Genomic DNA, 26,771 nt, shown 5'->3' with positions numbered 1-26,771 from the left:
ATATCTCTTCGACAATTGACGAAGCTCTTAGTTCGAGCCGATTAAAAAACAAGTTTACAATCGATTTAATGCGTATGAAGCGGATTTTATAGACACCTTCGTTTTTATATTCTGAGAAGAAAATTGGACGATCAAAATTGGTAGTTATCCTGGTTCAAACAGACACATATCAAATTAATTAACAAATTATGTTAACTTTTTATTAATATAACATTAAATTTTACTAATGTATTATAATCATTGTAATGATCGTAATTATTAAATTAATTTAATATTTGAGACTATCAACTATTATGTAATCTTATTCGTTTTGTTTATTTAATTTTGTATTATCTTTTTCTACATAATGATAAATAATATAAATATATAATAATATGATTTTTTACATTTGCTCATTGTTTTGCATATTAATAAATTTTCTAACGAAAAGATAGACGTTTTAATTATCGCTGCTAGACTTTAATTAAATTGAGACCATCTATGAACACACCATAAAACAGTTGGACATGTCCTAATTGCGAATTCCCGGTGACTCATCGTTTATAATCAGCAGGGATACAACACATTACGCCATGCAAATTATTTTAATTAGTAAGTCAGCATACAAATTTTACTTGCCTATATAAAGTATTTCGAATATCGATTAAATAAAAATCAAAGTTGATTAAAAATAATTTTTTGTTAGAAATATTTTGAAAAATTTGTAAGATACATTATTTTATTTCTTTTTAAATTATATTTTAAAATTCGATAACTTTGTACAATTGGAATTGAAGCCTTTGTACAATTGGAATTTTCTCTAGAGACACAGAAAGATAATAAGCCAATTAAATCTTTATTAAAAAATTAAACATTAAGTTTTAATTATATGATACAATTAGAATAAAAATAATTTCCATTTCTATAATTTTATAATAATAATTATATAAAATTCAAAAAATATGAAAAATATGAAAAGTATCAATTCAATCATATATTCAATTGAGTAATATTTGCATCCACAATCTACAAAATAAACTCATTGTCAGAGCATTATGTCTGACTGTTTATTAATTATAAAAATACACGCACGATAAACTGATGAAAATCATGACACAGCATTATGCATAACATTTCTTTAAAAATAATATCTTCTATGTATATAATGCTTGATAAGTACGCAAAAAAATGTATATGCTCATATTTTTCTTTCCCATGCCGAGTAATTAATAAATATTTTTTACGATTTTCATGGTAACACGACATATTCACATATAACTTTTTGTAGTGTGTTTTCTTAAAAACAGAAAAGGGGAAGTATATAGGTATACATCGATGCAACTCTTGTAATATGCAGCTTTCATTAATTTATTTCAACACATTGATAAAATATATATATGTATATGTGTATACATACGCATATATATATATGCGTATAATTTTATTTACAAGTTGTCCCAGAGATCTTGACTTTAATATTAATGGAGTTTATTGGATCCAAAAACATTAGATGTAAAAAATTAATTTTTCCTTCAAAGAAATTTTTAATTTACTTACTTCTGATATTTAATTTTAAGCAAAAATCTGTAAATGAGTTTAAATAAATATATAAATGTATATTATATATATTATGTATTATATATTATTTATAATAAATATTTCATTATTAAATTGCAACAATTTGAAAGAAACCTCTTATTTTTAATATTATAGGTCGAGATCTCTCCTTCGGGAAATATTTCATAGATGTATATGCATCGCTGTTTTTTTTTTTTCTTTTTTTTTTACATCACATTAATACCTATGATGGATACAGTCGTAATGGTAACTTTGCACAAAAGTTGGAATATTCGTATTTACCAATCACTCGGGAGAATTTGTACTCTAGTAATACAAGAATGTACATTCGCGCTGCGCGCCTGAATCTGTCGAGCATCATCACGGGTAATTAATCAATTAATGCGGCACATAATGGATTCTCTCCAACAATTCGAATCATTATAATCTCTCCGCTTTCCCTCTCTTCATCGTAAACGCTAAAATTACAGCGGTTTCGATCGTTACTTTTCTCGCAGAGAATAACTATGCGCACGCGACAACGTTATTATTACAACGACATTACACGACATTATCAAATATATTACAACGCGTGACGAGAGTTGTTTAAGGACGAGCTATCGACTATGGCATATCCACGTTACTAGGTAATTAATGGAATGAATACAATGCGCACTGGACAACAGCAGTAGCATCAGTTGCTGAATCATACACACCTTATATTTATTTTTCATTTCGCACCGTAATTGTTGAATATACCTATATATAATGGACATAACTGAATGTTGGACGAGCAGAACCAGTACTCGTTTTTTAGTTCAAACAAAAATGTTCAAATATTATTTAGAGCTTTTCTATTAAGCGAATTATTACTTACTCTTTTTGAACTATAAATAATTTAAAAGACCGACGCAGACAACAAATAGAGATAAAAACCAAGAAACATTTACTTAAATGACGATATTTAAAGCCAATTCCGCAAACAAATTTTTAGATTTGCTCACACAAATTCGGCAAGTTAAATAAAGTTTAAAAAAGTCTATAAATATTTAATATACAAATATAAATTTTTATGACGCGCGTCGGCTTCCCGTCCAGCGTTGTCATCCGCGGTTAAAAAAAAAAGTATAAAGAAAATATATATTTTAAAATTGATATTGCAATTTCCGTACGCATATTCGGCCGATTTACATAGACATGCTAAAATCTAAAATTATTAAAGAAGGCACATTGTCAGACTTGCTTGAAACAATTCACGGCGATTTGGTCCTTCTTCTATACTGCTCCAGGCAATAATATAAGACAAGATTTTGCGTATACGAAAATACTTAATATATAAAAGGTCTTCGCCCGTAATATATTCAGTAAACATATATCTAACAATTATTGCTGTGTGGACTAGCGGCGATTTATTCTTCGGTATCTTCGGCAGTATCTAAAATACTCTTAAAGTAAAATGGTTGGAAGGGATATCCTAAACCAATGTAGAACTTGGTCATGAACTCGACCCTAAAGCACAAAACACAAAACGATACGAGAAAATAATAAAAGATATAATAATAAGAAGCTATAATCATGGAGATACTCCGTCTCAATGAATTCCACAATCAATAATTAATCAATGTCGATCGGCAATAAAACGACGATTCGCATCATGAATAAGAATATTAGAAAAATTGATGCATAAAATTTGTCATATTTGTGCGAGTAATTCGTATTAACCAAAAAATTGAATTTAATCTGTAGAAAATAATGTTTTAATCTTCTTCTTAAAACTTTTCAAATTTTTTTAAACGAATCTTAAATTGTGAGAAACGTACATGCGTGTGACTAATATAATACACCGTACGTACCAGTGAAGTCGAAGCGTATGAAGAAACGCCGAGAGGCCCTCCATCAAGACGAGAATGACGACAGTAAAGAAGGCCCAGATAGCGAAAGTGAAAAACAGTACAAGGCTGTTCAAGTACTGATTCTCTTCGGCGCCTAAACCTATTCGCAACACCCTGCCCCAGAGTACTTCGGATAGCTGGGAATGAGCCAAAGACAGAGCCCATAACCGTAGATAGGATGCGGTGTGCGAGATGGTGGACAAGACGTACTCTATGGTGTGGATGGATTGATTTATCATCAGTTCACCAAAGCCTTCGTCCTTGTGACCACCGTGACCACCCGTCGCATCGCTACTGGTCCCCGCGCTCTGCACTTCCTGCGGCTGCAACTCGATGTCCTGGGACGCACTTCCGTTACTCTGCAGCAACGCACATGCAACGTCAGCGAACGTCAGCATTTCATTTGTATTTGCAATTAGATGCGAAACGTTAATTCTGCCAACACGGCGGATACGAGCAGACCGAGTATTTCATCTAGATGATAATCTTTATCTCAATTTTATTCAATATTATTAGCCACAATCATTTATACAGCAACGATATTTGCGATGATCGTCTCACAGGTTTGTTAAAATTATTTTGTAATTAATTTTATAATTAAAATTAAATTCAAAGGATCGCGTTATCAATGAGATGCACTTTAATTACGTAATAAATCATTCCCCTTTGAAAAATTTTAAGTGAAAATAAAAAATTAAGTATTTTCAATTAGCACAAATTATCATTAATGTGATAATATTGTAATAAATAATAATAGACAAGATAAGTTACTTACGTAAGCTTTCCCTGGAGATTTAAATTTTTTCGTGCATAATATAAATATCGGTTTTCCAAACAGCATCACGGGGACGCATGCTAAAGCAGAAAAAATGAGAACTTTCTGCAAAATATCCTGCCCCTCAAACATGTATTGAGAACAACCCGCGGGCACAGTGGCATCTTTGAAGAGCATCATGTTAATAAATGTAATCAAAACCGATGGTGCACAACCTGGTCTTCGCCCTTCATCTGCATTATACACCATGTTACGTTAGCGATTATATATGCTGCAATTATTCGAACTAAAGAAGATAAATATTTATTAATAATATTTACCATCAGACGAAGCGTTGTACAAAATCCATTTAATAAACATCAAGGCAGTCATGTAAAAAAACAGAAAGACAAGGAAGAACAATTGTGGTATAAATTCAAAGAACAAGCTGGAATACTTCTTGAAATACCTAAAAAAAATTATAATGCAACGATAAAATATACAGAAATCGCGAAAAGTTTGTCGAGAACTTTCTTCGAAAGCAATACAAATATTTTATATACGAATATGACTTCCGAAATGTTTTCTATTCCTTTGTGTCAAGATACTCTATTTAGATATCACTAATCATGCTAATATCTTCACAAAAAAAAAAAAAAAAACATTGTTCTCACACTTTCGTGATCGTCAAAAGAACTTAAGAAACGCAAAACACATTTTTAACACACTGTTTTATATTAATATATTAATTACGTAAATAATGTATTTACATTTTCGATGACAATTTATACGCTTGCAACGTGTAATTTTCTTCATTGAATCTAAAATACTTACATGATATTGACAACATTCATGCACACACCGAAGATCATGTGCGCGACGCCGAAAATGATCGACAGCTTCATCTTGAACGAATTCTGAAATACAATTTTGTTGTGAGCGAGCGCCCAAACTGGATCTAACCCCAGGGGATATGGTTCCTGCAGATAGTGCTTCGCCGTCTCCTCCGGCAACAATTCCAATGTCTTGTTTTTTACTGCATCGTCGATCGTAAACGAAGCCCTCCAACTAGATCCGAATATGTTAACTGACTTTGCAAATATATCATTGTAGATGAAACCGCTGTAGATGGAGAACAGACCCATGAGGAGGATGATGTAACGACCGCCGAAAAATAAATTCCAAATTTCATTGTCCGATTTTTGCGCGATGATCTTCTTCTCCCGTAACACCATGGCCGCACCAAAAAGCGTCAGTATCAGCCCTGACGTGCAACAAGTCATATCGATAACGATAACGTAATACGTGAGTAAATACGCGTACTATTTTTCGCGTATTTATTTTATTCGTCATTTTTATTTTTATTTATTTTATTCGCTTTTTCGTATTTACTCACCGTGGCCAGCATCGCCGAACATGACGCCGAACAAGAAAGGAAACGTAATGATGGTGTAAAGAGCCGGGTTAGCCTCGCGATACGATGCCACACCGTATACATCAATTAGATTTTGAAAACCTTTTGTAAATCTGTTTGTCCTGTTGAACGTCGGGGGATTTTCATCCGTGTGGATCACGTTGAGGAACGATGACATAGAACTTCCGCTTACTTGCTAAAAAATACATTCCATGCTCTTTTGTCTCATGATTCACATATTATTTTAGATTATCCATTATTATGACCTATAGATAGTCTCGCAAGATAAAAATATCGCAACAAATTGTAAATTACTCGTCGAAATAAAATTCGAAGATTTTTATTGCGTCCCGCTTGCTTATCTTTAAAATATATAAATTAGCAATTAAAATAAACCATGCACGCTATGAACTTAATTGGGTATATAATATATTTGGGCATATATAATATATGTATATGAGTATATATTGTATATAATATATATGTATATACCGACCGATCCTTCTGTAAGGCAATTTTGCACAGTCCCGAGATCGGCAATAGGCACCCAACATTCTCCAATAAGACACTTTTTCGACACATCCATGTTGAACAAGTTCATCGTGTGAAAAATGGCTTTCATTTTTCGCACCATGATACTCCAGTTTGGCAATTCTTTTGCTACATTATGCAGAACACGTTGGCGATGATCTTGCGTTTGATTTAATACCTTTAAAAAAATGATGTCCAAATACAAATGAGATATTTCCACACTTTATCTGTTTAAATATATCCAAATATTATAATATTTCTATAATTTAATTATAAAATATTGTATGTGTTATTGAATTAAAGTATCTAATAAAATTTAGATATTTAATAAAATTCAATAAGATTAAATGTGATGTCTAACGATGAATTTGAGATAAACACACGTTTGCACTGAGTGAATATTATATTTATAAATCTCTTTCAACGCGCGTGACAATCTCACCAAGTTAAGATCTGCCAACTGCGTTCGCACAGCTTTCAGTTTTTCCTGACGTTTAGCTTGGCTCGTCGGACAATCATAGAGCGAAGCACGAAAACCAATGCAAACCTTCTTAATACGAGTTTTCAATTGTTCTCCTTGAAAAAATGCCACGAAGGCTGTTTTATAAATTGCGTTGCCCTAAAAATATTTCAAGAAGAGAATCAAGCGTATCAACAAATAAATGTTGTTCTTGCAATGCATATTTAAAATAAAGCTAAATTGATATTTTGCGAGATCTATTAGTTTCATTCTAACGTCTCTTTGGAAGCTTTGAGAAAGACATATTATTTTAATTTATATAAATAGTCGATTTATTTTATGCGTATCTTTGAAATATGCGAATTATTATTTTAATTATTATTCTAATAATTGTTAATAAGTATATATTCTAAGAATTATTATTATATGACTTTTTGTGAAATCAATCTTTCATAAAATCCACGTGCAATATAATAAATTAAGCAATTTATCTGTATGTGTAAAAATAAAATATTAATCAGAACTAACCGTAGCTGGATCTTCCAATGGTTTGTCAATTTCGGTTTGCCGAAGAAATACGTTTCCACGGGATATACGCCAAAGCATTCTCTCGAAGGCAGGAACTCGTTCGCGATTTATTACTCCACCGACGAATCTGCAAGGAAACAGATGTCATTTTAATAATATATAATTTATTAAGCAATATATATTATAACATCGTATATAACTGCGACTTTATTGATCTCGTTCAAAAATTTTCCGATAAAATTATTATCCATCGAGCATTTATTATTTATTATATATTTCTTTCCAAGTAAATTATCGTCGAAATTAATTAAAGAGAATTACGCAAGTATAATGATTAAAACAAACTCATTTTTTCGCATTTTAAATAAATGTATATGTATTAGTGGGACAATTTATTATTCTAGAGCAAATCCTGTTAGAATAAATGCACGTATTAAAGCATTAAAGGAGAGCATTTACGCGCAAAGCCGTCCTTTTAATATTATTAAAATATAACGTTACACGTATATTGTTACATATGCAGTTGACATATATTAATATTATATTAATTATATTTAATATGCGAGAGGATCGGCTTTCATATCTGATTCTGCTACTTACTCCAGATGTCCACGAATCGAAGTTACTGGATTCTGAGCTTCCTCGTTAATGAGCGCCTTGGTGATCGAGTCGTTGGCCTCTTCCTGTTGATACAGAAGAAGAAGAAACGAATCTTGATTCTTCGACAAAACGGTAACATCGATTACACGAAGGAGGACGGCGCTACGAACAAAAGCTGCTCAACTACTTTAGGTACCTCCGTGAAAAACACTTGCGTCTTTTCGAGTACGTGCTGAAATTCCATCAGCTCGAGATAGTTGCTCTTCAGATTCACCCCGTTCTGGCTCAGCTCTTGTATATCGTTCTCCGTTTTCTCGAGATGCGCCTGTTGCAAGAGAGAGTACTATTGATATACCATTAAATACTATTGAATTAATCAGAAATATTTATTGTAAGTAATAATGCTCTTGTTATATATAATATAAAATAATATATATTAATATAGAAGATACATACAGCACTCACTATTTATTGCTTCTAATTAGGTATATAATCATTCGTATATTGAAGATGTAAACTGATGAAATATACATCTATACGACGAAAAATCGATTCGCTATCAAAGTATCGCATTTTAAGGAAGAGAAATTTTACCTCGAGATTTATAATCTCACGTGGGGCGGGTGCCCGCGGTAGTTCCGTAAGATTATCCGGGATCGGCACACCGTCTTTCCTGACTTCCGCCTCGATGTATCGAAGCTTGCGCTCCAGTTCGTCGCATCGTCGGACCTCGTTGACGAATTTTCGTTGAAAATAATTCACGTCGCTGTTCAACTACAGTACATCAAATTTTAACGGTGTTATCGATTAATAGTTCAAAACAACGTTTAACACTGTTCAAACAAGCACACAAAAAACTTATTTTTTTATTTAATTTGCGTGTTAATTAGATCGGATCACCTAAGTGTGTTCGCATAAGGAAACTCCAAAATATACATTTGAAAAGATCTTATATTCATATAAAATTTTTTAATATTCCAATACTTTTGCTACGCTAAAAAAATAAGCGTTGGATGGCACTTTTCAATCATCATTTATTACATTATAATGAGATTAATTATATCATAGAGCAATCAAAGGAGATTACATTCAACTTACATCACGAAATTGCACCGTACCGGTTTCTCCTAGTTCAGAAACGGAAAGGTAAGCTGCCTCCGGCTGAATGAACAGCTGGCAAAGGGCCATTTCCTCGCTTCTGAACATTCCCCCCATCTTCAAACTGATTTAATCCTTACCCTGCGACGAGAAATAATATTTCTTTTAACTGTAGCTTTTCTCCCTCTCTCTCTCTCACTTTCTACTAGTATGAAAAAAAATAATTAAAATATGGCATAAAACTATTCATCATTTTATGAAACAATTAATTCTAAAAATTGCTTATAAAGTTGCGATTCTTATTAACTTTTTTAAATTATTTATATTAGCCATACAACGATCAACCAAATCAACTTAAAAAATAAAATGTTAATAATACTAAATATTTAACAAAAAAATGTTTAAAAATACGTTAAAAATGTAATAGTGAGATTCCATAAAGATATTTATAAATGTTAATCTGCAAGACTTACGACAATTGGTATCGCGCAAATATTGATACTAGATAAGACAATTATACTTGGAAATGATGTCTTATTAACATGACACACTTATTATTATTAATTAATAAATTTATCATGTAAAATATAATAAAATATGCAAAACAAGAGGCCATTATACTAATTATGGAATGGTTTCACATATTTCTTAATATATTTGTCTATTAATATATTTGTTAGCTCTTAATGAAATAAAAAAACAAGAGACCCTTATACTAATTATGGAATAGTTTCACATATTTCTTAATATATTTGTCTATTACTAATATATTTGTTAGCTCCTAATGAAATAAACATGGGAAAACATGGAAAAACGGCCCTTAGCCTATTGAATAGACAAAGAATCAATACAATTTTTAACTTCCTGATTGTTAGAGTATGTGAGCTTACAAAAGATGACCCGTCATATAAAAACAGGACAAAATATTAAATGTAAAATAAATTTCCGAGTAAAAACCATTTACAAATTTTTTTTCTATCAGCTGATCACAATTTTAAGAGAATTAGATGTATAAAAAAGATCATTTTGAACATAGAGAAAGACTCAGAAACGTTAAGAAAACCGCAGTAAAAGACTTTTCTTGTTAGCTAGAAAACTGTCAATATTTGATTTGCAAACAACACTCATTCGACCTTGAAGAACCGGAGATTTTTCTCATAGATGTGACGCGCGCGTTTACGCGGAGTCGCTATCAGAGATCCAATATATACGTGCGCCTTATCTCAATCGACAAACACGAATTCCTCTGTACAAAATGCAACGAAAGGTGTATAACTATAATTAGATGGTGGAACGGTGTGACGCGTTGATATTATATATCTGATATAATCACCAAAAAGTCAAACGAAATGTTTTACGACGCTATTTCCACGTAGGTAGAGACGCGAGGGTAAACACACGAGTACGAGATAAGCAAAATGCTTCATAAATATGTACGTGAACAAAAAAAGTAGTGTGTACTTGCGTTCCTCGTGCACGTTATCACGTCCTCGAGCGAATAAAAAAGATGAGACCAATATATTATGCGCTTGCATTCAAATGCGTAGTTTGAAATGCAGTAGTTAACAATAATAAATCGTATATATTATTAAATTCGAGAGGATAGAAGCTATAGAATAGCTCAGATTGCGAACACGACGATGACGCGAGATTTTCAGCTTTATTTCGTTGAAATACAAAATCGTGTCCAGAGAATCTAAAAAAATGATATTTCCCGAAGATACGACGGAATAATATTTTCCTCCATTACAGTAGTAATCCGCGTTTGATAAAAGATTAGATAAAGAAAGCTAATCGATATTATAGTTTCCTAATCGGCTAGAAATTCCTTAATGAGAAATTCTTGATGTTATTGTATTATAAGATCCATAATCAAACTACCTCAATACTACCGAAATTTACGATGTCTCTCTTATCGAACTCTTTTAATCACCATTCGCGCATATACGTGTTTGTATCTACTTTAAAATAATTAATATACCGTAAGCAAGTCTCTAACTCGATTAAGTACTGAAAAACCTATCAGCCTTTCTTTAAACGGTTCAGATCGTTTTGCTTATCGGTATATTATTACCCGTGGCGAATTTCAAAGAGGACATCGAAATGCTAACGTGTTATCAACACGACTAATTAACATCTCAAGGTCCGTCTGCTTAAATCAGTTTTCGTTCATGTGTGTATTGATGTGTAATGAATATTCTACCATGTCGCGACAAATCTGTTTTCTTAAATCAGTAAAGTAACGTAAGAAATATTCCGAAATAGATATTTTCTTCTCGCACGTGAACGCACTTCAACGAGAGAGAACATTAATATTTCATAAGCTCGATTTAAACAAGATTTATATTGTATAATATATGTGACATTTTATTTTAAGAAAAGATAATATGAAAACATTCCAGACGGGTAACAATCCAGTAAAATTTCTGTCTGAAAACTATGTTGCTGAATTTAATTGTCTCTATCGCAAATTCTTCTTCCGTTATTTAAAAATTAAATCAACGAGCGACTATATAAATGAATAAGTATAATTCATCACATTATTGCACGCTAGCAAAAGTAAAATATTAAGAATTATTCTCATATTTCATTGCATTAATGTTTACAAATTAATTTCGATTGTGTTACATCAAAGAGTAAAATAAAAATTGAAAAACTTGAAAGAGTAAAATTCTTTTCCAATTCTACAAATTTTCATATAACTCATTCTAATACAGAGTTGCCCTCGTTATATTAGTTATATTAACAACGTGCAAAAACTTCACTGCAAAATTTTTACAGGTGCTAAAAAGATTTCCTTTCTGCTAATATCGTTTGATTAAATTTTACTTATTGCAAAGGTAAATTGCTATTTTAAAGATAAATAAAAATATCGTAAAATCATCATTAAAATTAATATAAATACAATGTTAAATAGTTGAAATTTGATGATTAGTCTTTAAATAAAAAGAACAGAAGTTCGGCATATTAATATTATTATAATTTAATTTTAAATAAAAAAAAAAGATATAGAAATATTCGAGAGATGTTTGATCAACATCGAATGAGTCTGCGAGTATAATCATGGAATGTAACAGTTGCGTGCGAAAATGTGGTAAATAGGTAAAATTGCGATAAATTGACAACGGACGGGCGTTGGTTTCCTGTGAAATTATAGGGAGAATTACTTGAGTTTTTACCTTTATATGGCAACGATTAAATAACTCACGTTAATGTTATCATTATCATATTTTTTATTTTTTTATAATCTCACTCAATAAAATAAAGAAAAAAAATCATAATCAATTATCTGAGAAAAATTGCCTAGAAAATTAAATATTGTAGAAAAAAAATCCGATAATAAAAAAGATGGAAAGAGAGAGGAGGAAAAAGGGGAGACAACCACTTATGTTGTTGATTAAGTTGTAACCTTAATAAACTAGGAACAAATTCTTTACGTGTGCCATTATGGCTGGTTATTAACTGTGTGAGATTACAGTTTGAGATGTCGATTCCGATAAGTATTAATCTAAAAAAGCAACGCATGTCGATTAAGCGATATGATAACAATCGGAAAAAACAACAAGTAACGAACGAGAATGATGTGACGGGTGATATCTCTTCGATATGACAGCGTATGAATTGTGTCAGAAAGCAGTGAAAAGAAAACAATTGTAGATGTGAATTATACATCCTCTGATTATCCGAGTGTTTTACGAGGAAGAGTCTAGCAAAGTGGACTCTCTTCCTGACATAAAAAAAAATTAAGTTCCCTCATAAACAGCACAAATGAAAATATGAAGTGTCAAACGCGCTGTACGTGCGTTCTTTTTTAATGATTAAATATTCTCATCCGTTGATTACTGAAATATTACTAAAGTCGATGTACATTATTATTCAATTATGAGCGAGATCTTATCTCATAACTGTGAAGACATTATTATTATAATTTTTTAGACGTCAAATTAATGTATTCTATGATACACATAAGATTTCCAGATGATTCATAATATACACATTTACATATATAATACATCTGCTGCAAATAACATGCCGTAAGGCGTTATTCGCACGCACTACGTAATAATGATTTACGAATTGTACGTATCAATTTATCATCTTATCATAATTTAATTTAGATTGAGGTCTCTAAAGTCAAGATTTTCGTTTAAATTAAATCGAGTCAAAAATCAATCGATTGAACGATCACCCAGCGAGAAATGATTGGTCGAATCGACGTCAATTCGACATCAATTCGATCAAATTGACGTTGATTCGACGTCGAATCGACATCGATTCGACCACCACTTCTCACTGGGCAGCTTAAAAAAAAGAACACTTACAAATAAAAGTCAAAATAATCGTCGAAATGCGCTCCCTAAATAATATACGTACGATCTGCGCGAAAGCAACAAGTCCACGTGACAATCACATCATAAGCCCATGTCATTCGAAAATAAGAAAATCCTGCAAGGTGACCGCTCTTATTTGCCAGACAATTTGTACTGAAGAACTTGTGTATGAATTCCAAAGTGAGATTGAGTCCAATTATCTTATTAAAATGACAAATTTATCGAATCATGCACTAGATGCACAAGTTACAGACGCCAGTAGATCAATGAAAGTAGCGCGAAAATATTGACTTACACTACTGATAGCACACACATTGGCCAGATCGCATTCATTCGACGAGCGACGATTAAACGTTACCGTTCTCTAAAAAAAAGGAAAAATATTACATAACAATGCTACGAGAGCGGATTTGAACGGACACAATTGTACCGAGCGACTGGCGCACGTCTCGTACCATATGGACCTACAACTTCGTCGTTCGTTACGATTCAATGAGTGTGGAACAACACAAGTCCGGGCCAATAAGCTACAAACAAGAGCGGTGACGAGAGAGGAGAAGGCTTACAATGAGCTTGCTCATACATTATTGTGAGTGTGTATATACTTGTACATACATACACGTATCCAAGTGTCAGATGCTCGTTCAGAATCAATTCAGCGTGTCAGGTATCGGTGTCAATGTATATAGCACCCTGCCAATATCGCTATCACGCGCCAGAGAGATAATCATTTCTTTCTACAGGAAGCCCGAAGATTAAATCCATACATGAGATGATACGTGGAAGATATCGAAAATGGTCGATGGTGCGATCTCTAGGTCGAGAATTTTTTATACTTTTACTTTTTTATACGTTCTTGTTTGCATAAATTCGTTTGAATCTTAATAGATACACTTGAATGCAACCATGGACTCGTAATTTTTTTAAATTGTTTATCTTTAGTTTCTGATAAAAAACGAAGAAAATTCAGCATGTTTTCTCTCTTATTTTAGAAAATATTCAATATTTATCATTCGAAAGTACGAAGACAAAGCAAAATATTTGAATATTTCTCTAAAGAAAGTTGTAACGTGTCAAAAAACCTCTTTTTAAAGTTAATTACATGTTACGTAATAACGTTCACACACACATATACATATGCACAATTAAAACAGATGTTTTTTCCGAAATTAGAGAAAAAAATATTCCTATCGAAATTCCATAAAATTTGAACATTTTACAAAGATAATTAAATGAAATGTTGAAATATTTAAATTTTATTTAATGATATAAGAATATCATACGAGTTTGTATAGTTTTAGAACCTTAACACACACACAAAAAGGCAAAGAAAATTTTGCGCGAATGAAAAATATGTAAATCGACGAGCACCGCTGAAATAAAGTGAACAGAAACGCTGTCTTTATATTCCAAACACAAATACACGTCGTTTGGTTCATTAGTCGCCTTTGGCAGACTAATTAAGATTTTTCAGCATTGCCAATAATTACGTCAAACGCCGCGAGCAAACAAGACAACGCAAATGAATGTGTGTTAATTACGAACAACGATTTTTGTTGTGCAGATTTGCGCAGATTACTCTTCTTAATGAATATAATGAATATAATAATAATATATATATATATAAACAGACGATTCTCTCTCTCACAAAAAAAACAAAAGAAAAAAGCAAAATAAATGATATGATTCTGCGAATACAATATACAAATAAAATTGTATATTAGAAAGACGTTACAACATTTATAATATTCTTAATTATAAATTATCTATGAATTATAATTTGATATGAATTATAATTTTAATTTAATGTGAAAATTTCAAGGAATTCTTTTTCAATAAGAAACTTTTATCTGAAATTTTATATATTAAAAATAGCTTCAATTTATAGAAAGATACCTAGAATGTTTGTGATATACATATTTGACTATAAAATTGAAAGTCTTTTTAAAAAAATTTTTTTAATGTACTTTATAATATTTTGTTGTATGATTGCCGTGTCTCTTCCAGATCAATTGTTATTTATTCGACGCGTGGAGATAAATACTTTCCATTGAGTTTTATGTCATTATCGGAACATCTAATTATAATATTCTTCTACTTATTTGGGATCTCTCTATATGTATGCTGTATCTGTATGCTTTTGTAATCGATGAATCTTTTTTGTAATTTATGAACAATTCAATTTATAGTTTTTTCAACGAGACATTATATCGTCCGTTCTTTTGCAGAAGATCGTTATTTTTCTTGATTTCCTATTATAAGCTTACCTCAATGACACTAATTTTTGGATCACACATTTTAATTTGAATTATGAGATTCTGAATGTTTGAGGAAATCATGAAATAATTTTAAATTTAAAATGAACAGTACATTAAGATTCCACATGTGACAACATTTAAAATTGAATGCAATATCTTCTTTTCTTTGTTTTTATCTTTGACCAATTTTACTTGTTATAATTTGTTATTATCGTTGAAAATAACCTGAAGAAGCAAGCAAAACGCATAATTATTATATTCTTCTTTCAGTTTTGTATTACAAAATACTTCTATGTTAAAAAAAAATATAATCTTTGCCCCTATGGATCGTACGTTGGCTCTTATTAGCCCGATTTTCATATTTTATACAAAGATGGAAAGATAGTCTTTGTAATTCCGCTTCGCTATTGTATGTATAATCAATCAGACTATCGATATTAATAATCTTTACGATCTTCGCGATCGATAAACGCACACATTTTCAGAAACATTGCTCACGCGATCATTAAAAAGATAGCTTTATCGGAAAATATCTTTGTTTCACAAACACAAAAAAAAGGACCAACCTTGTCAAAAATTGACATGTATAAATTATTGATACGTGGAACCTAGCTCCGCACAATAAAATTTTAGTCCTGTTTGTCACGCAGGTGCAATACTCACGACTGATTTGACTAGATCCGACACAACGAATAAATCCCACGTTTCTGATACAAGAAAGGTGGAGGTGGACATAGTAAGGAGAGGGAATCAGAACTCGTGACAATCTCCTGTTGGTAGATAAGAGCAGATTGTGACAGCATTGTCTTTTGTATTGCCGGTGATTTTGTGTGTAACGCCGCTTTCACATGCGTACCCTTGATTAGAAACGTCGCGCGATTGTATAGAATGATTACGATACTTATGGTCATTATCATACAAATCGGTCTCGCTGGAGAGATCGACCCAATGATAAACTCGATGGAAATAAAAATAAATGGGGGACAGGAGAAGAACATAGGGAGAAACGCGCTAGGACTCGTAAAGAAATAGATTTTTTAAGAACAGATTTGTTATTTGTTCGCTATGTATATAAATTTCATTTTCGCTTTACATCATAATGATTTCCGACGATATTGTTCACTTTTAGAGAATACGGTTAACAATCGATGCATTTTTATAGCCGGCTATTTCAAGACCCAATGCAGGTCATAAATTGAGAAGTGCGTAATTCCAGATTGGCTTAATACAAGAGATAAGAAAAATACAGAATGGAGCAACAAAAAGCCAATATTGATTAATGCGAGTAATTGCACACATGCGATGCAATGAATTCGATAAATCATAATCGTAACTCATATACTTTGCGATAAAACAATAAAAGTTTTTTTTCTGCCATTATGTTATACATATATTCAAGATAAAATATACAAAAACATGCCAAATAATCTCACAGTTATAAAAATTTAACGTAAAAGATTCTTTTTATATATGCAATGAAAGTATTTTCCCTAAAACATGAAAAAAAAACATTTTTATTAAAATTAAATAATCCTAGTTGAGATATGAAATATAACGATAATATACGAATGTAGGCAAAACATTGAGAGCCAAATCGCTGATGGCGCCCAAAAGAGATGCTGATGGCATCTTCCTCGTCAAAACAATTATGTTTCGCTGAACGGAAACTTGAATCACTGATTGCGGTCATTATCAGCCGCATAACTCTTCCCTTACAATAATATTTGAACATTACGTATAATTGTTTTGAGATAATTTGCATGTTGCCTTGCCCGCACGTACTAGTAACAATTTTTTTTTATTAACGAATTACAGTGTATTATATACAAATACTGAAAATAAAGAAAATTTAACGGCAAAGATAATGAAAACTTACGCGGGATTCTCAGTCATCGTTTCGCGTCGCTATCGCCCGAGATTCTGTTGAAAATGATAAAGCGAATGATAATAAGTCGTGGTTGCCGCACATTACCTTTATATGATATACTTTGTATAAATATTCGTTATCGCCTGATTATTTATTAAGGTCTACCGCTCGTGTACGACGCTATAATTTATACACGCGTAAATACTCATTTTTAGCGAGCGAAAGACTCCGCGAGCTTGTTTCTGATACTCGAAAAGCATATTACATTGCAATCATACGTAATTATGCAATATAGAGACAACTCAAAAAATTTGCAAAATTATCAATACTTGATAACAAGCGAAATTGATCAAGAGACTAACATTTTTTGTTAAAAAACACGATTATTCTTTCACTGTCAAAACGTCGTCCACTATCAACGCTTTATTAAGCTTTATTAAACATTCGTTGCAACTGAAATTGTATAACAAGTTTAATCTCGTTATCAACGAGAACCATTGCCAACAACGATAATGCCAATGACGAAAGCAATGACGAAAAAAATCACTGTTACTTTCTAAGATAACGTTACACCGAATCTTGCGCCAGATGGTCGACAGCAACGATAATAGAAGCGATTTCTCGCGTAAGGTCGGTATTTATTATTCTACGATTTCTAGGTCGTCGCGGTGGCCTTCGATCTAACGGTCAACTATTACGCAAATTGTCGTATCTGCAGTGATATGTTTCATTATACAAAGCAATAAAACTGAAGTATTATTACATCATATACGCGCGCGTGGTTTTCCTGAACACACGTGACATTATGCTCATATGCAAAGATTAGAGCCACGTGATGGTTTGATAGTCCCAACAGCTTTTCGCTCTTTCGCGAAATAAACGATTCATATGACCATTCGTTTATTATCAGTCTCGATAATTAAAGACCATAATTATAATATATATATATAAGAAATTTTTGTCAAGCAATTGTACTTACTTTTTAAAAATCTCAGATTATTAAAAATATACATTGAAATCATAAAATAATTAATTTTTAATGATTTTATAATGTGATCTAAATTGTGTTTCACTTTTATAACGTTAAAGATTATTTAATATCGAAATTATTTAATAATGTATGATAAAATTTTGTCCTGAAAATGGGATTAGCTATTAAAAGTAAAGCTGCAACAATGCGCGTGACTATTTATTATCTCTGACGGAAATAATCAATCATTTTGAAAGCAAGTCGTGCATATATATATTATATTATAATATAAAATATTTAATGACATTATAAAAACTGTAGATAAACTTATCTCATGTTGGCCTGTTCAATACAACTATAGCCTATAAATTCCAATCTGATATAATCACGAATAAAAAAGGACATACTATTACTTTTGTTTTAAAAAACAACACGTATACGAAAAAAAAATATTTATCAGTTTTATACCAAATATTATACATGAGAAGTCGCATTATCTTTTCTTTTTAATCCCCCTTTAATTTTTCTATTCTAGATTATATCTTGTAAAATTTATTCAGAATCAATCATATGTATATTCTACTAGTTTTTACATTGTATAATCATATATATACACTCTTCTCATTTTATTGCATCTGTAATTTTTTGAAGTCTATATTTAGTAAATTAACATTAATTCATTAAAAAAAAAAAAGTGTATTAAGCTATTATTGGTTCAGAAATGTAATGAAAGTCTATTGACTTGATTGAAGATTATTTCACCCATTGTTATCTTAAATAAAAATATAAACTTCAAGCAATACTTATATGTATATACACAGAGAGAATTTTCTCTTAAAATTTACCTTGAAAATCATGGTAATCGTGGGACAATATGGTATGGACGAAATTTTATGAGAATTTCTCTAATTAATACTGATCACAATAAAAATAATATCTATCACAATAAAATATAAAATATGTTTGATTAATTTTTACTAAACTGCATAGTAAAATTAATCAAATATATTTTATTTATGATAGATATTATTATTTTTATTGTGATAAATATTAGAGAAATTCTCATAAAATTTTTTCCATATCATATTGACCCATGATTTTCAAGGTAAATTCTAAGAGAAAATTCTCTCAGTGTATATATTCTAATTATTAAATCTTTTTAGTAGTGAATTTTAATACAGATTTTTGTTTTTATCGAGAGCATTGAATTGAATGTGTGTGTATGTGTACGCACATTTATATAATTTCATAAGTAATAACGTGCTAATTTGTCGTACTGTTAATTTGAAGTGCTCCAAAAATATAATAGCATTTAAACGAAAAAAGACAATTTTTCATAATTCTATTAAATGAAAAAATTTTTCAGGAATTGAAATAATTTTTTATATTATTTCAAACACGTGTGTATACGTCAATCTTTGATAATTCAAATATTTAAATTTAAATTTAAATTGTCATTCTCTCTTTTAAAGTAAGCAAAATAATAGAATCTCCACATATAATTATATTACAATATTTTTTAGATATATACATTAAACTTTGGCTATATATGTACTATGTACGTATATAGTATACTTTATTTTATGTATGATATGTGATTGGAGCCCCTTATTAAGTAAAGGGGCTTTACAAAAATTGCATCTCGTTATTTAAAACGGATGCAGTCAAATTTTAACAATGGTTTTCAGCAACAGTATTCTCACTAAACGATCATTGAACACTTTGCTCCCCAAAGACAAGGACAGGTTCGTCCTAGTACCTCGGTTTTATATACATTCGTCGTGATATTCTGTTCACGGGAAAGTCGATAATGTTGCCATCTTTTGACAGATTCGGCTACTTGAGGCATATATAGGATGATTTTAAAATACCCAATTACATTTCAATACTATATATTATGTATACTTATCAAAGTTAATGTATATATCTAAAAAATATTGTAATATAATTATATGTAGAGATTCTATTATCTTGCTTTCTTAATTTTAATAATATTATTAATTCGATAACAGAATTATATTACGTAATATTTCATTTTCAGTATGTGTAATCTTTATCACAACTTTTCATGTATATTATATGTACAAATTTTTAGCATTTATTTTTTATTTACTTTAAAATAAAAGAGTGTAAGACACAAAACTGTTTCAAAATAATAATTTTAATTTTAAATAATGTGTAATAAAAAAACATTTTTAGATTATAATTTATGTAATATTATTACATAATAAATGCAAATTAATTTATATATATTATGTCCATTAAAATGCACAGTTAACACTTATTAAGGGTCAAACATTAGTTATCTAATATATGTACGATATCAAGAAATTTGTATTGCCACTACGCGATAGTACTCTCTGTATGCATTGCATAACAGATTGAGCAACATATTACTGTAACTGTTGGAATGGTATTCAAATATTGAATGTGGGATGTTAAACTAGTCAGTTAACTTGCGATTTTCATATTGCTCGTATCTGTACATACACCTTACCACAAAACACACCGCATATGATGCATATAATGCATGCTTTTATGTTTGAAAAAATAATACTTGATAAGGATTGCTCTACAATCAGAAAAATCTTATTAATGTGATCTCACATTAATAAAGAGAATTAAAGATGTTTCTTTCTTTTAATGCTCAAAAAATAATTTAATAATAAATATACTTTGCTTTTTAAATCTTATTTTCAATAAAATTAAATGCTACATTAAAGTTTTGATAGACATAATTTTAATGTATCTTGATATAACTAATAACAACAAAAGATATACACAAATAAACATATTGAATAGTGCTGAATTTCATTTACGATTCAGCATCTTACAATTAATCTTTCGATAATCATTTTCAATTGCAAATATATACTCATTTAAAAATTACTGATAGCCTCGCTATATTTTCATAGAAATTAAATTTATTAATTCAAATTATGTCAAAGAACATCCTTCCCGTAATTTTGCAGCACATGTGTGTCAAAATAAAATGTATCAGAATTTTTCTTCTCATCGAATTGATAATTTTTTCTATAATTAAAATAATTAATCATCGCGTTTTTAGTTTGATTGCATTAGTGACAATTAATCTCATCGGACATTAAGTCTTTCTCCAGAAAGGTCGTTCAGCTACCTAGGGAATAGTATATCTATTCGCGTAGATTGTAAGCCGAATATCAATCGCAAACCGTGTACCAAATTAAGCAATCGAATAAGTGACTGGCAACAGAAATATGTCGAGTACATGTTTGAAATATCTAAGCAGCACACACGAACCTTGGACATCAATCAGCCACTGAGTGACATTAATAATCACCATCTGCCTGGCGAAACTACGACAAAAGAGGCTACAACGTCTTTCTTCGAGTCTGTATGTTGAGTCGCATACGAAATATTTTTTTGTACATATATAAAATATTTCTGAATAAAACACACATACGCATACACACACATGCTCTAATTTATAAAAAAAACAAAGAGTTTTGATTCTTTGACTAATAATTCAGCTTAACTTTTCTTCAATGAAAACGCCGGACATAAACACAATTTTTCAATATTTTAATTAAATTATTTTGAAATTAATAATTGAGAGAAGTATTTCTTCTATAATTTTTCAGATTTTAATATTGGATGTTTTAATAATCCTGTAATTAAAATGCTATTAGTAAAGTTCCATTGAAATAAAACGAGAAATAAGGATGACATCTATTTAGGTTAATTGAAGAGTTCCAGTTCTAATTGAATAATACTAAGCTAATCCAAGTGATTATAAGCAACTCCTTTTACGTTCTGAACACGAATAACATGGATCCTATTTTCTGTATAGACAGAATATCGTGCGTATTTTATGATGTTATAAGCAAAACAATTCGTATTATAAATAAACATTACGTCGCTCATGTATATAATTGCGCTTACTTGTATAAACGAGGATATACGTATGCATAGCATACATAATAACCATCCAACTACTTCCTCAAAACATCAACCTTGAGATAAAACAGCAAAGTTCGAATGAGTTATGCGATTAAAAATAAAGTATCGTTATTTTATGTTAAAATCAGATAATAAAACAGAAAAGCTGTTGAAAAGCAATGAAAAAGGAACGTTTATCAACTGCTACGCACAATAGTATTTTTATTCGATTATAAAAAATAATAGACTAATTATTTGAGTTATTAATTGATAACTAATTAAAAATTAACATCTTGCACGCGTGCAAATTTAATTGCTATTTTAATTTTTTTCATTTTATCCCGTAATAAATCATCGATTAGCTCTTTCTACAACAAAAATAATAATAAAGGTACAAGAAAAAGTGTGAAAAAATAGCATAGAATTGCAGATACGAATGTTTTCGCACGAAATCAAGTTCAAGTGTTCAAGAGAGAAAAAGAACGAATAAACAGCACCAGAGAAAGAAGAAATACTAACATAAGCTAAACTAGACAGGTAAATAAATACGGTCCACTGCGACGGGGCATCGAACTTTTACTCTCGACTGAAAGAGTTATGTGCAGTGTATATATACAGCGAAACGGATCGTTCATTACTTCACCTCACAAGAGTGGAAAAAAAAACAAGGTGCACTAGAATCACCTTTAATTCATAGATTTCTTTGATCAATTTGATAGCAATATTTTCTCAACAAAAATATGACTAATAATTTTCGAGTTATATACTCGATCAAAAATCCGACTTTTCGAGGACTATAAACTTTGAAAAAAAATAATAAAAATTTATTTTTCTTTTTTTTTTAATTTCAAGTACTCAACTTTAGCAGATTTATAGATAGGATTAATTACAAAGGTATATATTTAATGTTAAAAATTAAAACGTTGCGCCAAATAATAATCTTTTTCGAATGATAATTTTCTTCTAAGGAAATATTGATTCTAAATTAGCATTGCATTTTTTGCGAGAAAAAGAGAGAGGGAGAGACCTTGTATATCTTTGCGTGTCGGAATCATAATTTCGGTTATTATAGTCGATGCTCATTAACTGATAAATGCAGCATATGCTCAGATGATTGACTCTGTAATCAATACTGATTACAATTTCTGACGGTCACCCTACAGCTTTGCTTCCTTCGCGTGTGGAAAAAGTCGATACTTAAGAACTTTATTTATATCCGACTCATACATAAAATGACGGGTTGCCACTGCAATCGAGCGAAGATGAAAGAGTTTTTCAACGACTGTGCCGTTATATAGCAACAATCTCGTAGATAGACGCGACGCAGATATACTTTTAGATACACTTTATATATTTGTATGAACGTGACATTCGCCAACTAGCTAGAACGGATTCGTTGTTAACCGATCCTTTCGTGTACACTTGCTTTGTATACTCGTAATGCTATTTATACAAGATATATCCAACTTTTATGTATGCCCAGTGTAGGCGAATGGAATCATCACGTTCTCAGATATCCTTTGGTATCATGAAAAATATAGGTGTGTTTTTCACGAGTAATCGTGAGCAAATGTTCTTCGAAATCTACATAAAAGATAAGGCATTTTTACAACAATAATCTCACTATTACGTTACGCTTAATGTAGTTTTACTAAATATAATTTTATATATTATATTATATTCGTTCAATTCATCCTTCTTCAAATAGCACTGCGAATATAAAATACAAAATCAGCGAGTCGAATTTTTAGCTTTAAATGTAGGAATAGGCAGTATACGTATTTTAATTTTTTTTTTATGATTCCTCCTTCTCTCTCTCCCTTTCTCTCTTTTATAATCAAAATGTAATATTAATTAATTGAAAATTTCAAATTCTATAGGATTTCCTATGCCCTTCAGTTTTCATACTCAAGCTCTAAGCCATGATTTTAGTTTGATTAAACGAGTCTGAATAATCAAAGACATGACCAATTATTTAACTTGGCTCATGTAAGATTAGACAATGTTCGAAGACAAGCATAAAGATTAACGCGACTGCAGCGGAATGCGAAAATAAGATCACGGTTGTGCTATACATTGCAAAAGTTAAGACCTACGTTTACGCGGGATTTAACAACGAATCTTCGTATACTCTTCATTTAACGCAGAGTCGTCGAATTTACGTATAAATTAAACAATATAGCTCGTAATTGTCATAATTTCAATTTTTATCAAACTAACTATCACGTTTTGATTACATAAATAAATATAAGGCCTTTGATTATAAAATCATACAAATTTCAATCGACTCGCACACAGCACATACACTCTGTTACAAACTTACCTCTTGTTTAAAAAAAAAAAAAAAAAGAGAAAAAATTAACATTCTTATTTAATATTTAATGAGGGCAAAGTGTCACAGCCTAACGAAGCTAGTACAGCAGGTCTAAACCGCTGGTTTAAGCGGAGTTGCCGCGAACAACCGCCGTGAGTTTTCCCTAACGCAAAGCAAGAGAGATACATAAACCCGATTCGTCTCGTACGTCTATTCTTACGTTCATAAGGTTATTTACACTCGATGTCTGACACCATTTTCGTAGCTCGAGGCTCGGCATCCGGTGCCAAGCTCAACTATTTGTTCGCCAAAGTCTAGCGTAGCTCGAGTACCGAAAAGTGTATTTCGCGTTTCGCGAAAAACGCAAGTAGAAACCTTAAGGAATAGTAGAATAACTGATTACTCTTGGAGTTTAAATTATACGAAGTTTGAAAGAAGTTACTATGTGACTTAAAAACGACATTTCTGTGTCATTTCAAATTTCACTTGGTTGCCTCAGAATTTTTCATCGCTTTTTGTGTGTTTTGCAATTATTTAGATATTAAGATCTTAAATTAAAAGAAAACAATTTTAATATAAGCACTTAGCACATTTTTCGTTCGTAATACTTCTATGTAAAAGTTTACAAAACAAAAATATCATGTTTTGATAGCAGATGCAAGAAACATCCAGAAATTGTGTCAGAATTGTCAACACGAGCAATAAATAGATCCGAGTCACTTTAAGCTTTTATTTTATACATAAAATCCCGTGATTTCTATTTCTCTTTCTCATTCTTTCTCTTCGTGATTTTTATTGTGCGTAGGAAGATACCGAATTTTCTGTTCTTTTATAGCGACTATAAATTTCCAACGACAATAATAGTGTAGTGATATATTTAACGACAGCCAAGGTCACATTTAAAATATCAATTTTTTATGTACGGCGTTCTAATTTTTCGTTAATTAGGACAAAGCCGTTTAGGAATGAGCATGTGCAAAATTAATATATAAAAGATTATCAAAAAATATGTGATAATAAAAATATTAAATATAATAAAATTAATATAAATGCTAATAGATTATAATTCATTGTCAAGAGAGAAACTGTTTATAAATTATTCTTTATCATAAACTTATCCATTTGATATATTTCTTCACATTTGCAATGCTTTATATGTACTTATATTATTTGCAGTATTTATACTAATCGTTAAATATAATGTATACACGAGTGAAGAGTATTTTGACACGTGTCCTCTATGTAACCCTTATAATTCCTTGCAATAGTGTTAAACGCAGACTTACTCGTTTTTGGAAAGGATGGAAAGGTGCGCGTTGACATTTGTATGAAATCGCGCGAAAACGCAACACGTTTTACACGCACGGCAGTAAACAAGATAAACACTCGGTAAATTATGCGAACTCCGCGTCGCGACGGATCGAAAGGGACTAAACGATGACCGCGACCCACCACTATGCGCCGATTCTCCCTCGTCAACCAATACTCGGGAACGTAAACATTCGCAACAGCTGATTGCCACCGCTGTCAAACTACGCGCTCCGACTCTACCTCCGGTGGCGCGCGACTTGATACTACCATACATACATGCATGTATACATCGAATACTATCGCTAATACGAGCGGTAGATACTACGCGAGATACTATTTCGACTCGACACGCTTGTTGCCAAATACATCCTCGCAATAAACACGATTCATTAATTGTTATCCCAGAAATATTCGGGAGAAAACTATTTAACGTGATATTCAAAATATGTTATATGTAAAAGTTTTAGAGATGACTAAAAAATTTTTGAATTTTTACATGGCTTTATGATTTTTTTTTAAGACATTGTATTTTATGTAGAGATAAATTTTGGCAACGAATATATTAAAGAAATTCAGTGTATGCTATAGAAACCACATAAATAGAAACAAATTTTTTACGAGAGTCTCGAATCTTTATCTCAAATTTTAGTTTTCAATTCAAATTTAAATACATAATATATTGTTATATTAAAATGTCATGTAACTTCTTGTCATAGCTTCGATTTCATATTTGTACACGAAATAATAACCCAGCATTACAAAACTATTTTGTATTCTTCTTAACTATTTCTTCTATTAAAATCTAAGGAAGAATGCCTAAATAGGAATGCATACATAAGTATGTACATGAAATAGTGTCCAGGCTGCAAGGTTTATTTCATTACTAAACTTTCGCGCATCTTGCAGCAATAGATATTTCAGAAGACCTAACATATACATATAATGTGAATAGTAAAACAATTATATATAGAAAATATCTATAATTAATA

The 26,771-nt window shown here is 30.9% G+C and overlaps 1 protein-coding gene and 1 non-coding gene across 10 annotated transcripts; both read right to left on the bottom strand.

Moving 5' to 3' along the window:
• Positions 1-972: 972 nt before the first annotated feature.
• On the bottom strand, positions 973-26,203 carry Vha100-2 (V-type ATPase subunit a family protein Vha100-2). Of its 9 annotated transcripts, none has more exons than XM_083033505.1 (15): positions 15,969-16,059; positions 13,760-13,958; positions 8,814-8,954; positions 8,310-8,489; positions 7,912-8,040; positions 7,716-7,834; positions 7,116-7,242; positions 6,570-6,746; positions 6,093-6,305; positions 5,579-5,792; positions 5,017-5,446; positions 4,524-4,651; positions 4,204-4,436; positions 3,390-3,787; positions 973-3,045 (listed from the first exon to the last, which is right to left on the bottom strand). In XM_083033505.1, exons 3-15 carry the CDS (start codon positions 8,928-8,930, stop codon positions 2,946-2,948), a joined length of 2,565 nt encoding a protein of 854 aa, XP_082889631.1. In that variant the 5' UTR covers positions 8,931-8,954; positions 13,760-13,958; positions 15,969-16,059; the 3' UTR covers positions 973-2,945. The 9 variants fall into 9 exon arrangements, with proteins under 9 accessions (XP_082889631.1, XP_082889632.1, XP_082889635.1 ...); XM_083033506.1 differs by having other exon boundaries at positions 13,764-13,958; XM_083033509.1 differs by having other exon boundaries at positions 13,760-13,881; positions 15,969-16,052.
• LOC145934615 (U4atac minor spliceosomal RNA) lies at positions 19,864-19,985 on the bottom strand. The gene has a single exon (XR_014425077.1). It is a non-coding gene; the product is annotated as a U4atac minor spliceosomal RNA (small nuclear RNA).
• Positions 26,204-26,771: the final 568 nt, after the last annotated feature.

This window comes from Prenolepis imparis, unplaced genomic scaffold (genome assembly GCF_030444845.1).
Source record: "Prenolepis imparis isolate NDT839.2.m4 unplaced genomic scaffold, iyPreImpa1.0 SCAF_3, whole genome shotgun sequence".
Lineage (NCBI taxonomy): Eukaryota > Metazoa > Arthropoda > Insecta > Hymenoptera > Formicidae > Prenolepis > Prenolepis imparis.
The sequence above is the reverse complement of the archived record's forward strand: the minus strand, read 5'-3'. Positions and strand labels throughout refer to the sequence as shown.

Coding starts and splice junctions, on each gene's coding strand:
- Vha100-2 (XM_083033508.1), bottom strand. CDS start 8,930: ATGGGGGGAATGTTCAGAAGCGAGGAAATGGCCCTTTGCCAGCTGTTC. Junction 6,747..7,115: donor CATTGGAAGATCCAGCTACG/GTTAGTTCTGAT, acceptor AAATATTTTTAG/GGCAACGCAATTTATAAAAC. Junction 4,652..5,016: donor ATGAATGTTGTCAATATCAT/GTAAGTATTTTA, acceptor AATTTTTTTTAG/GTATTTCAAGAAGTATTCCA.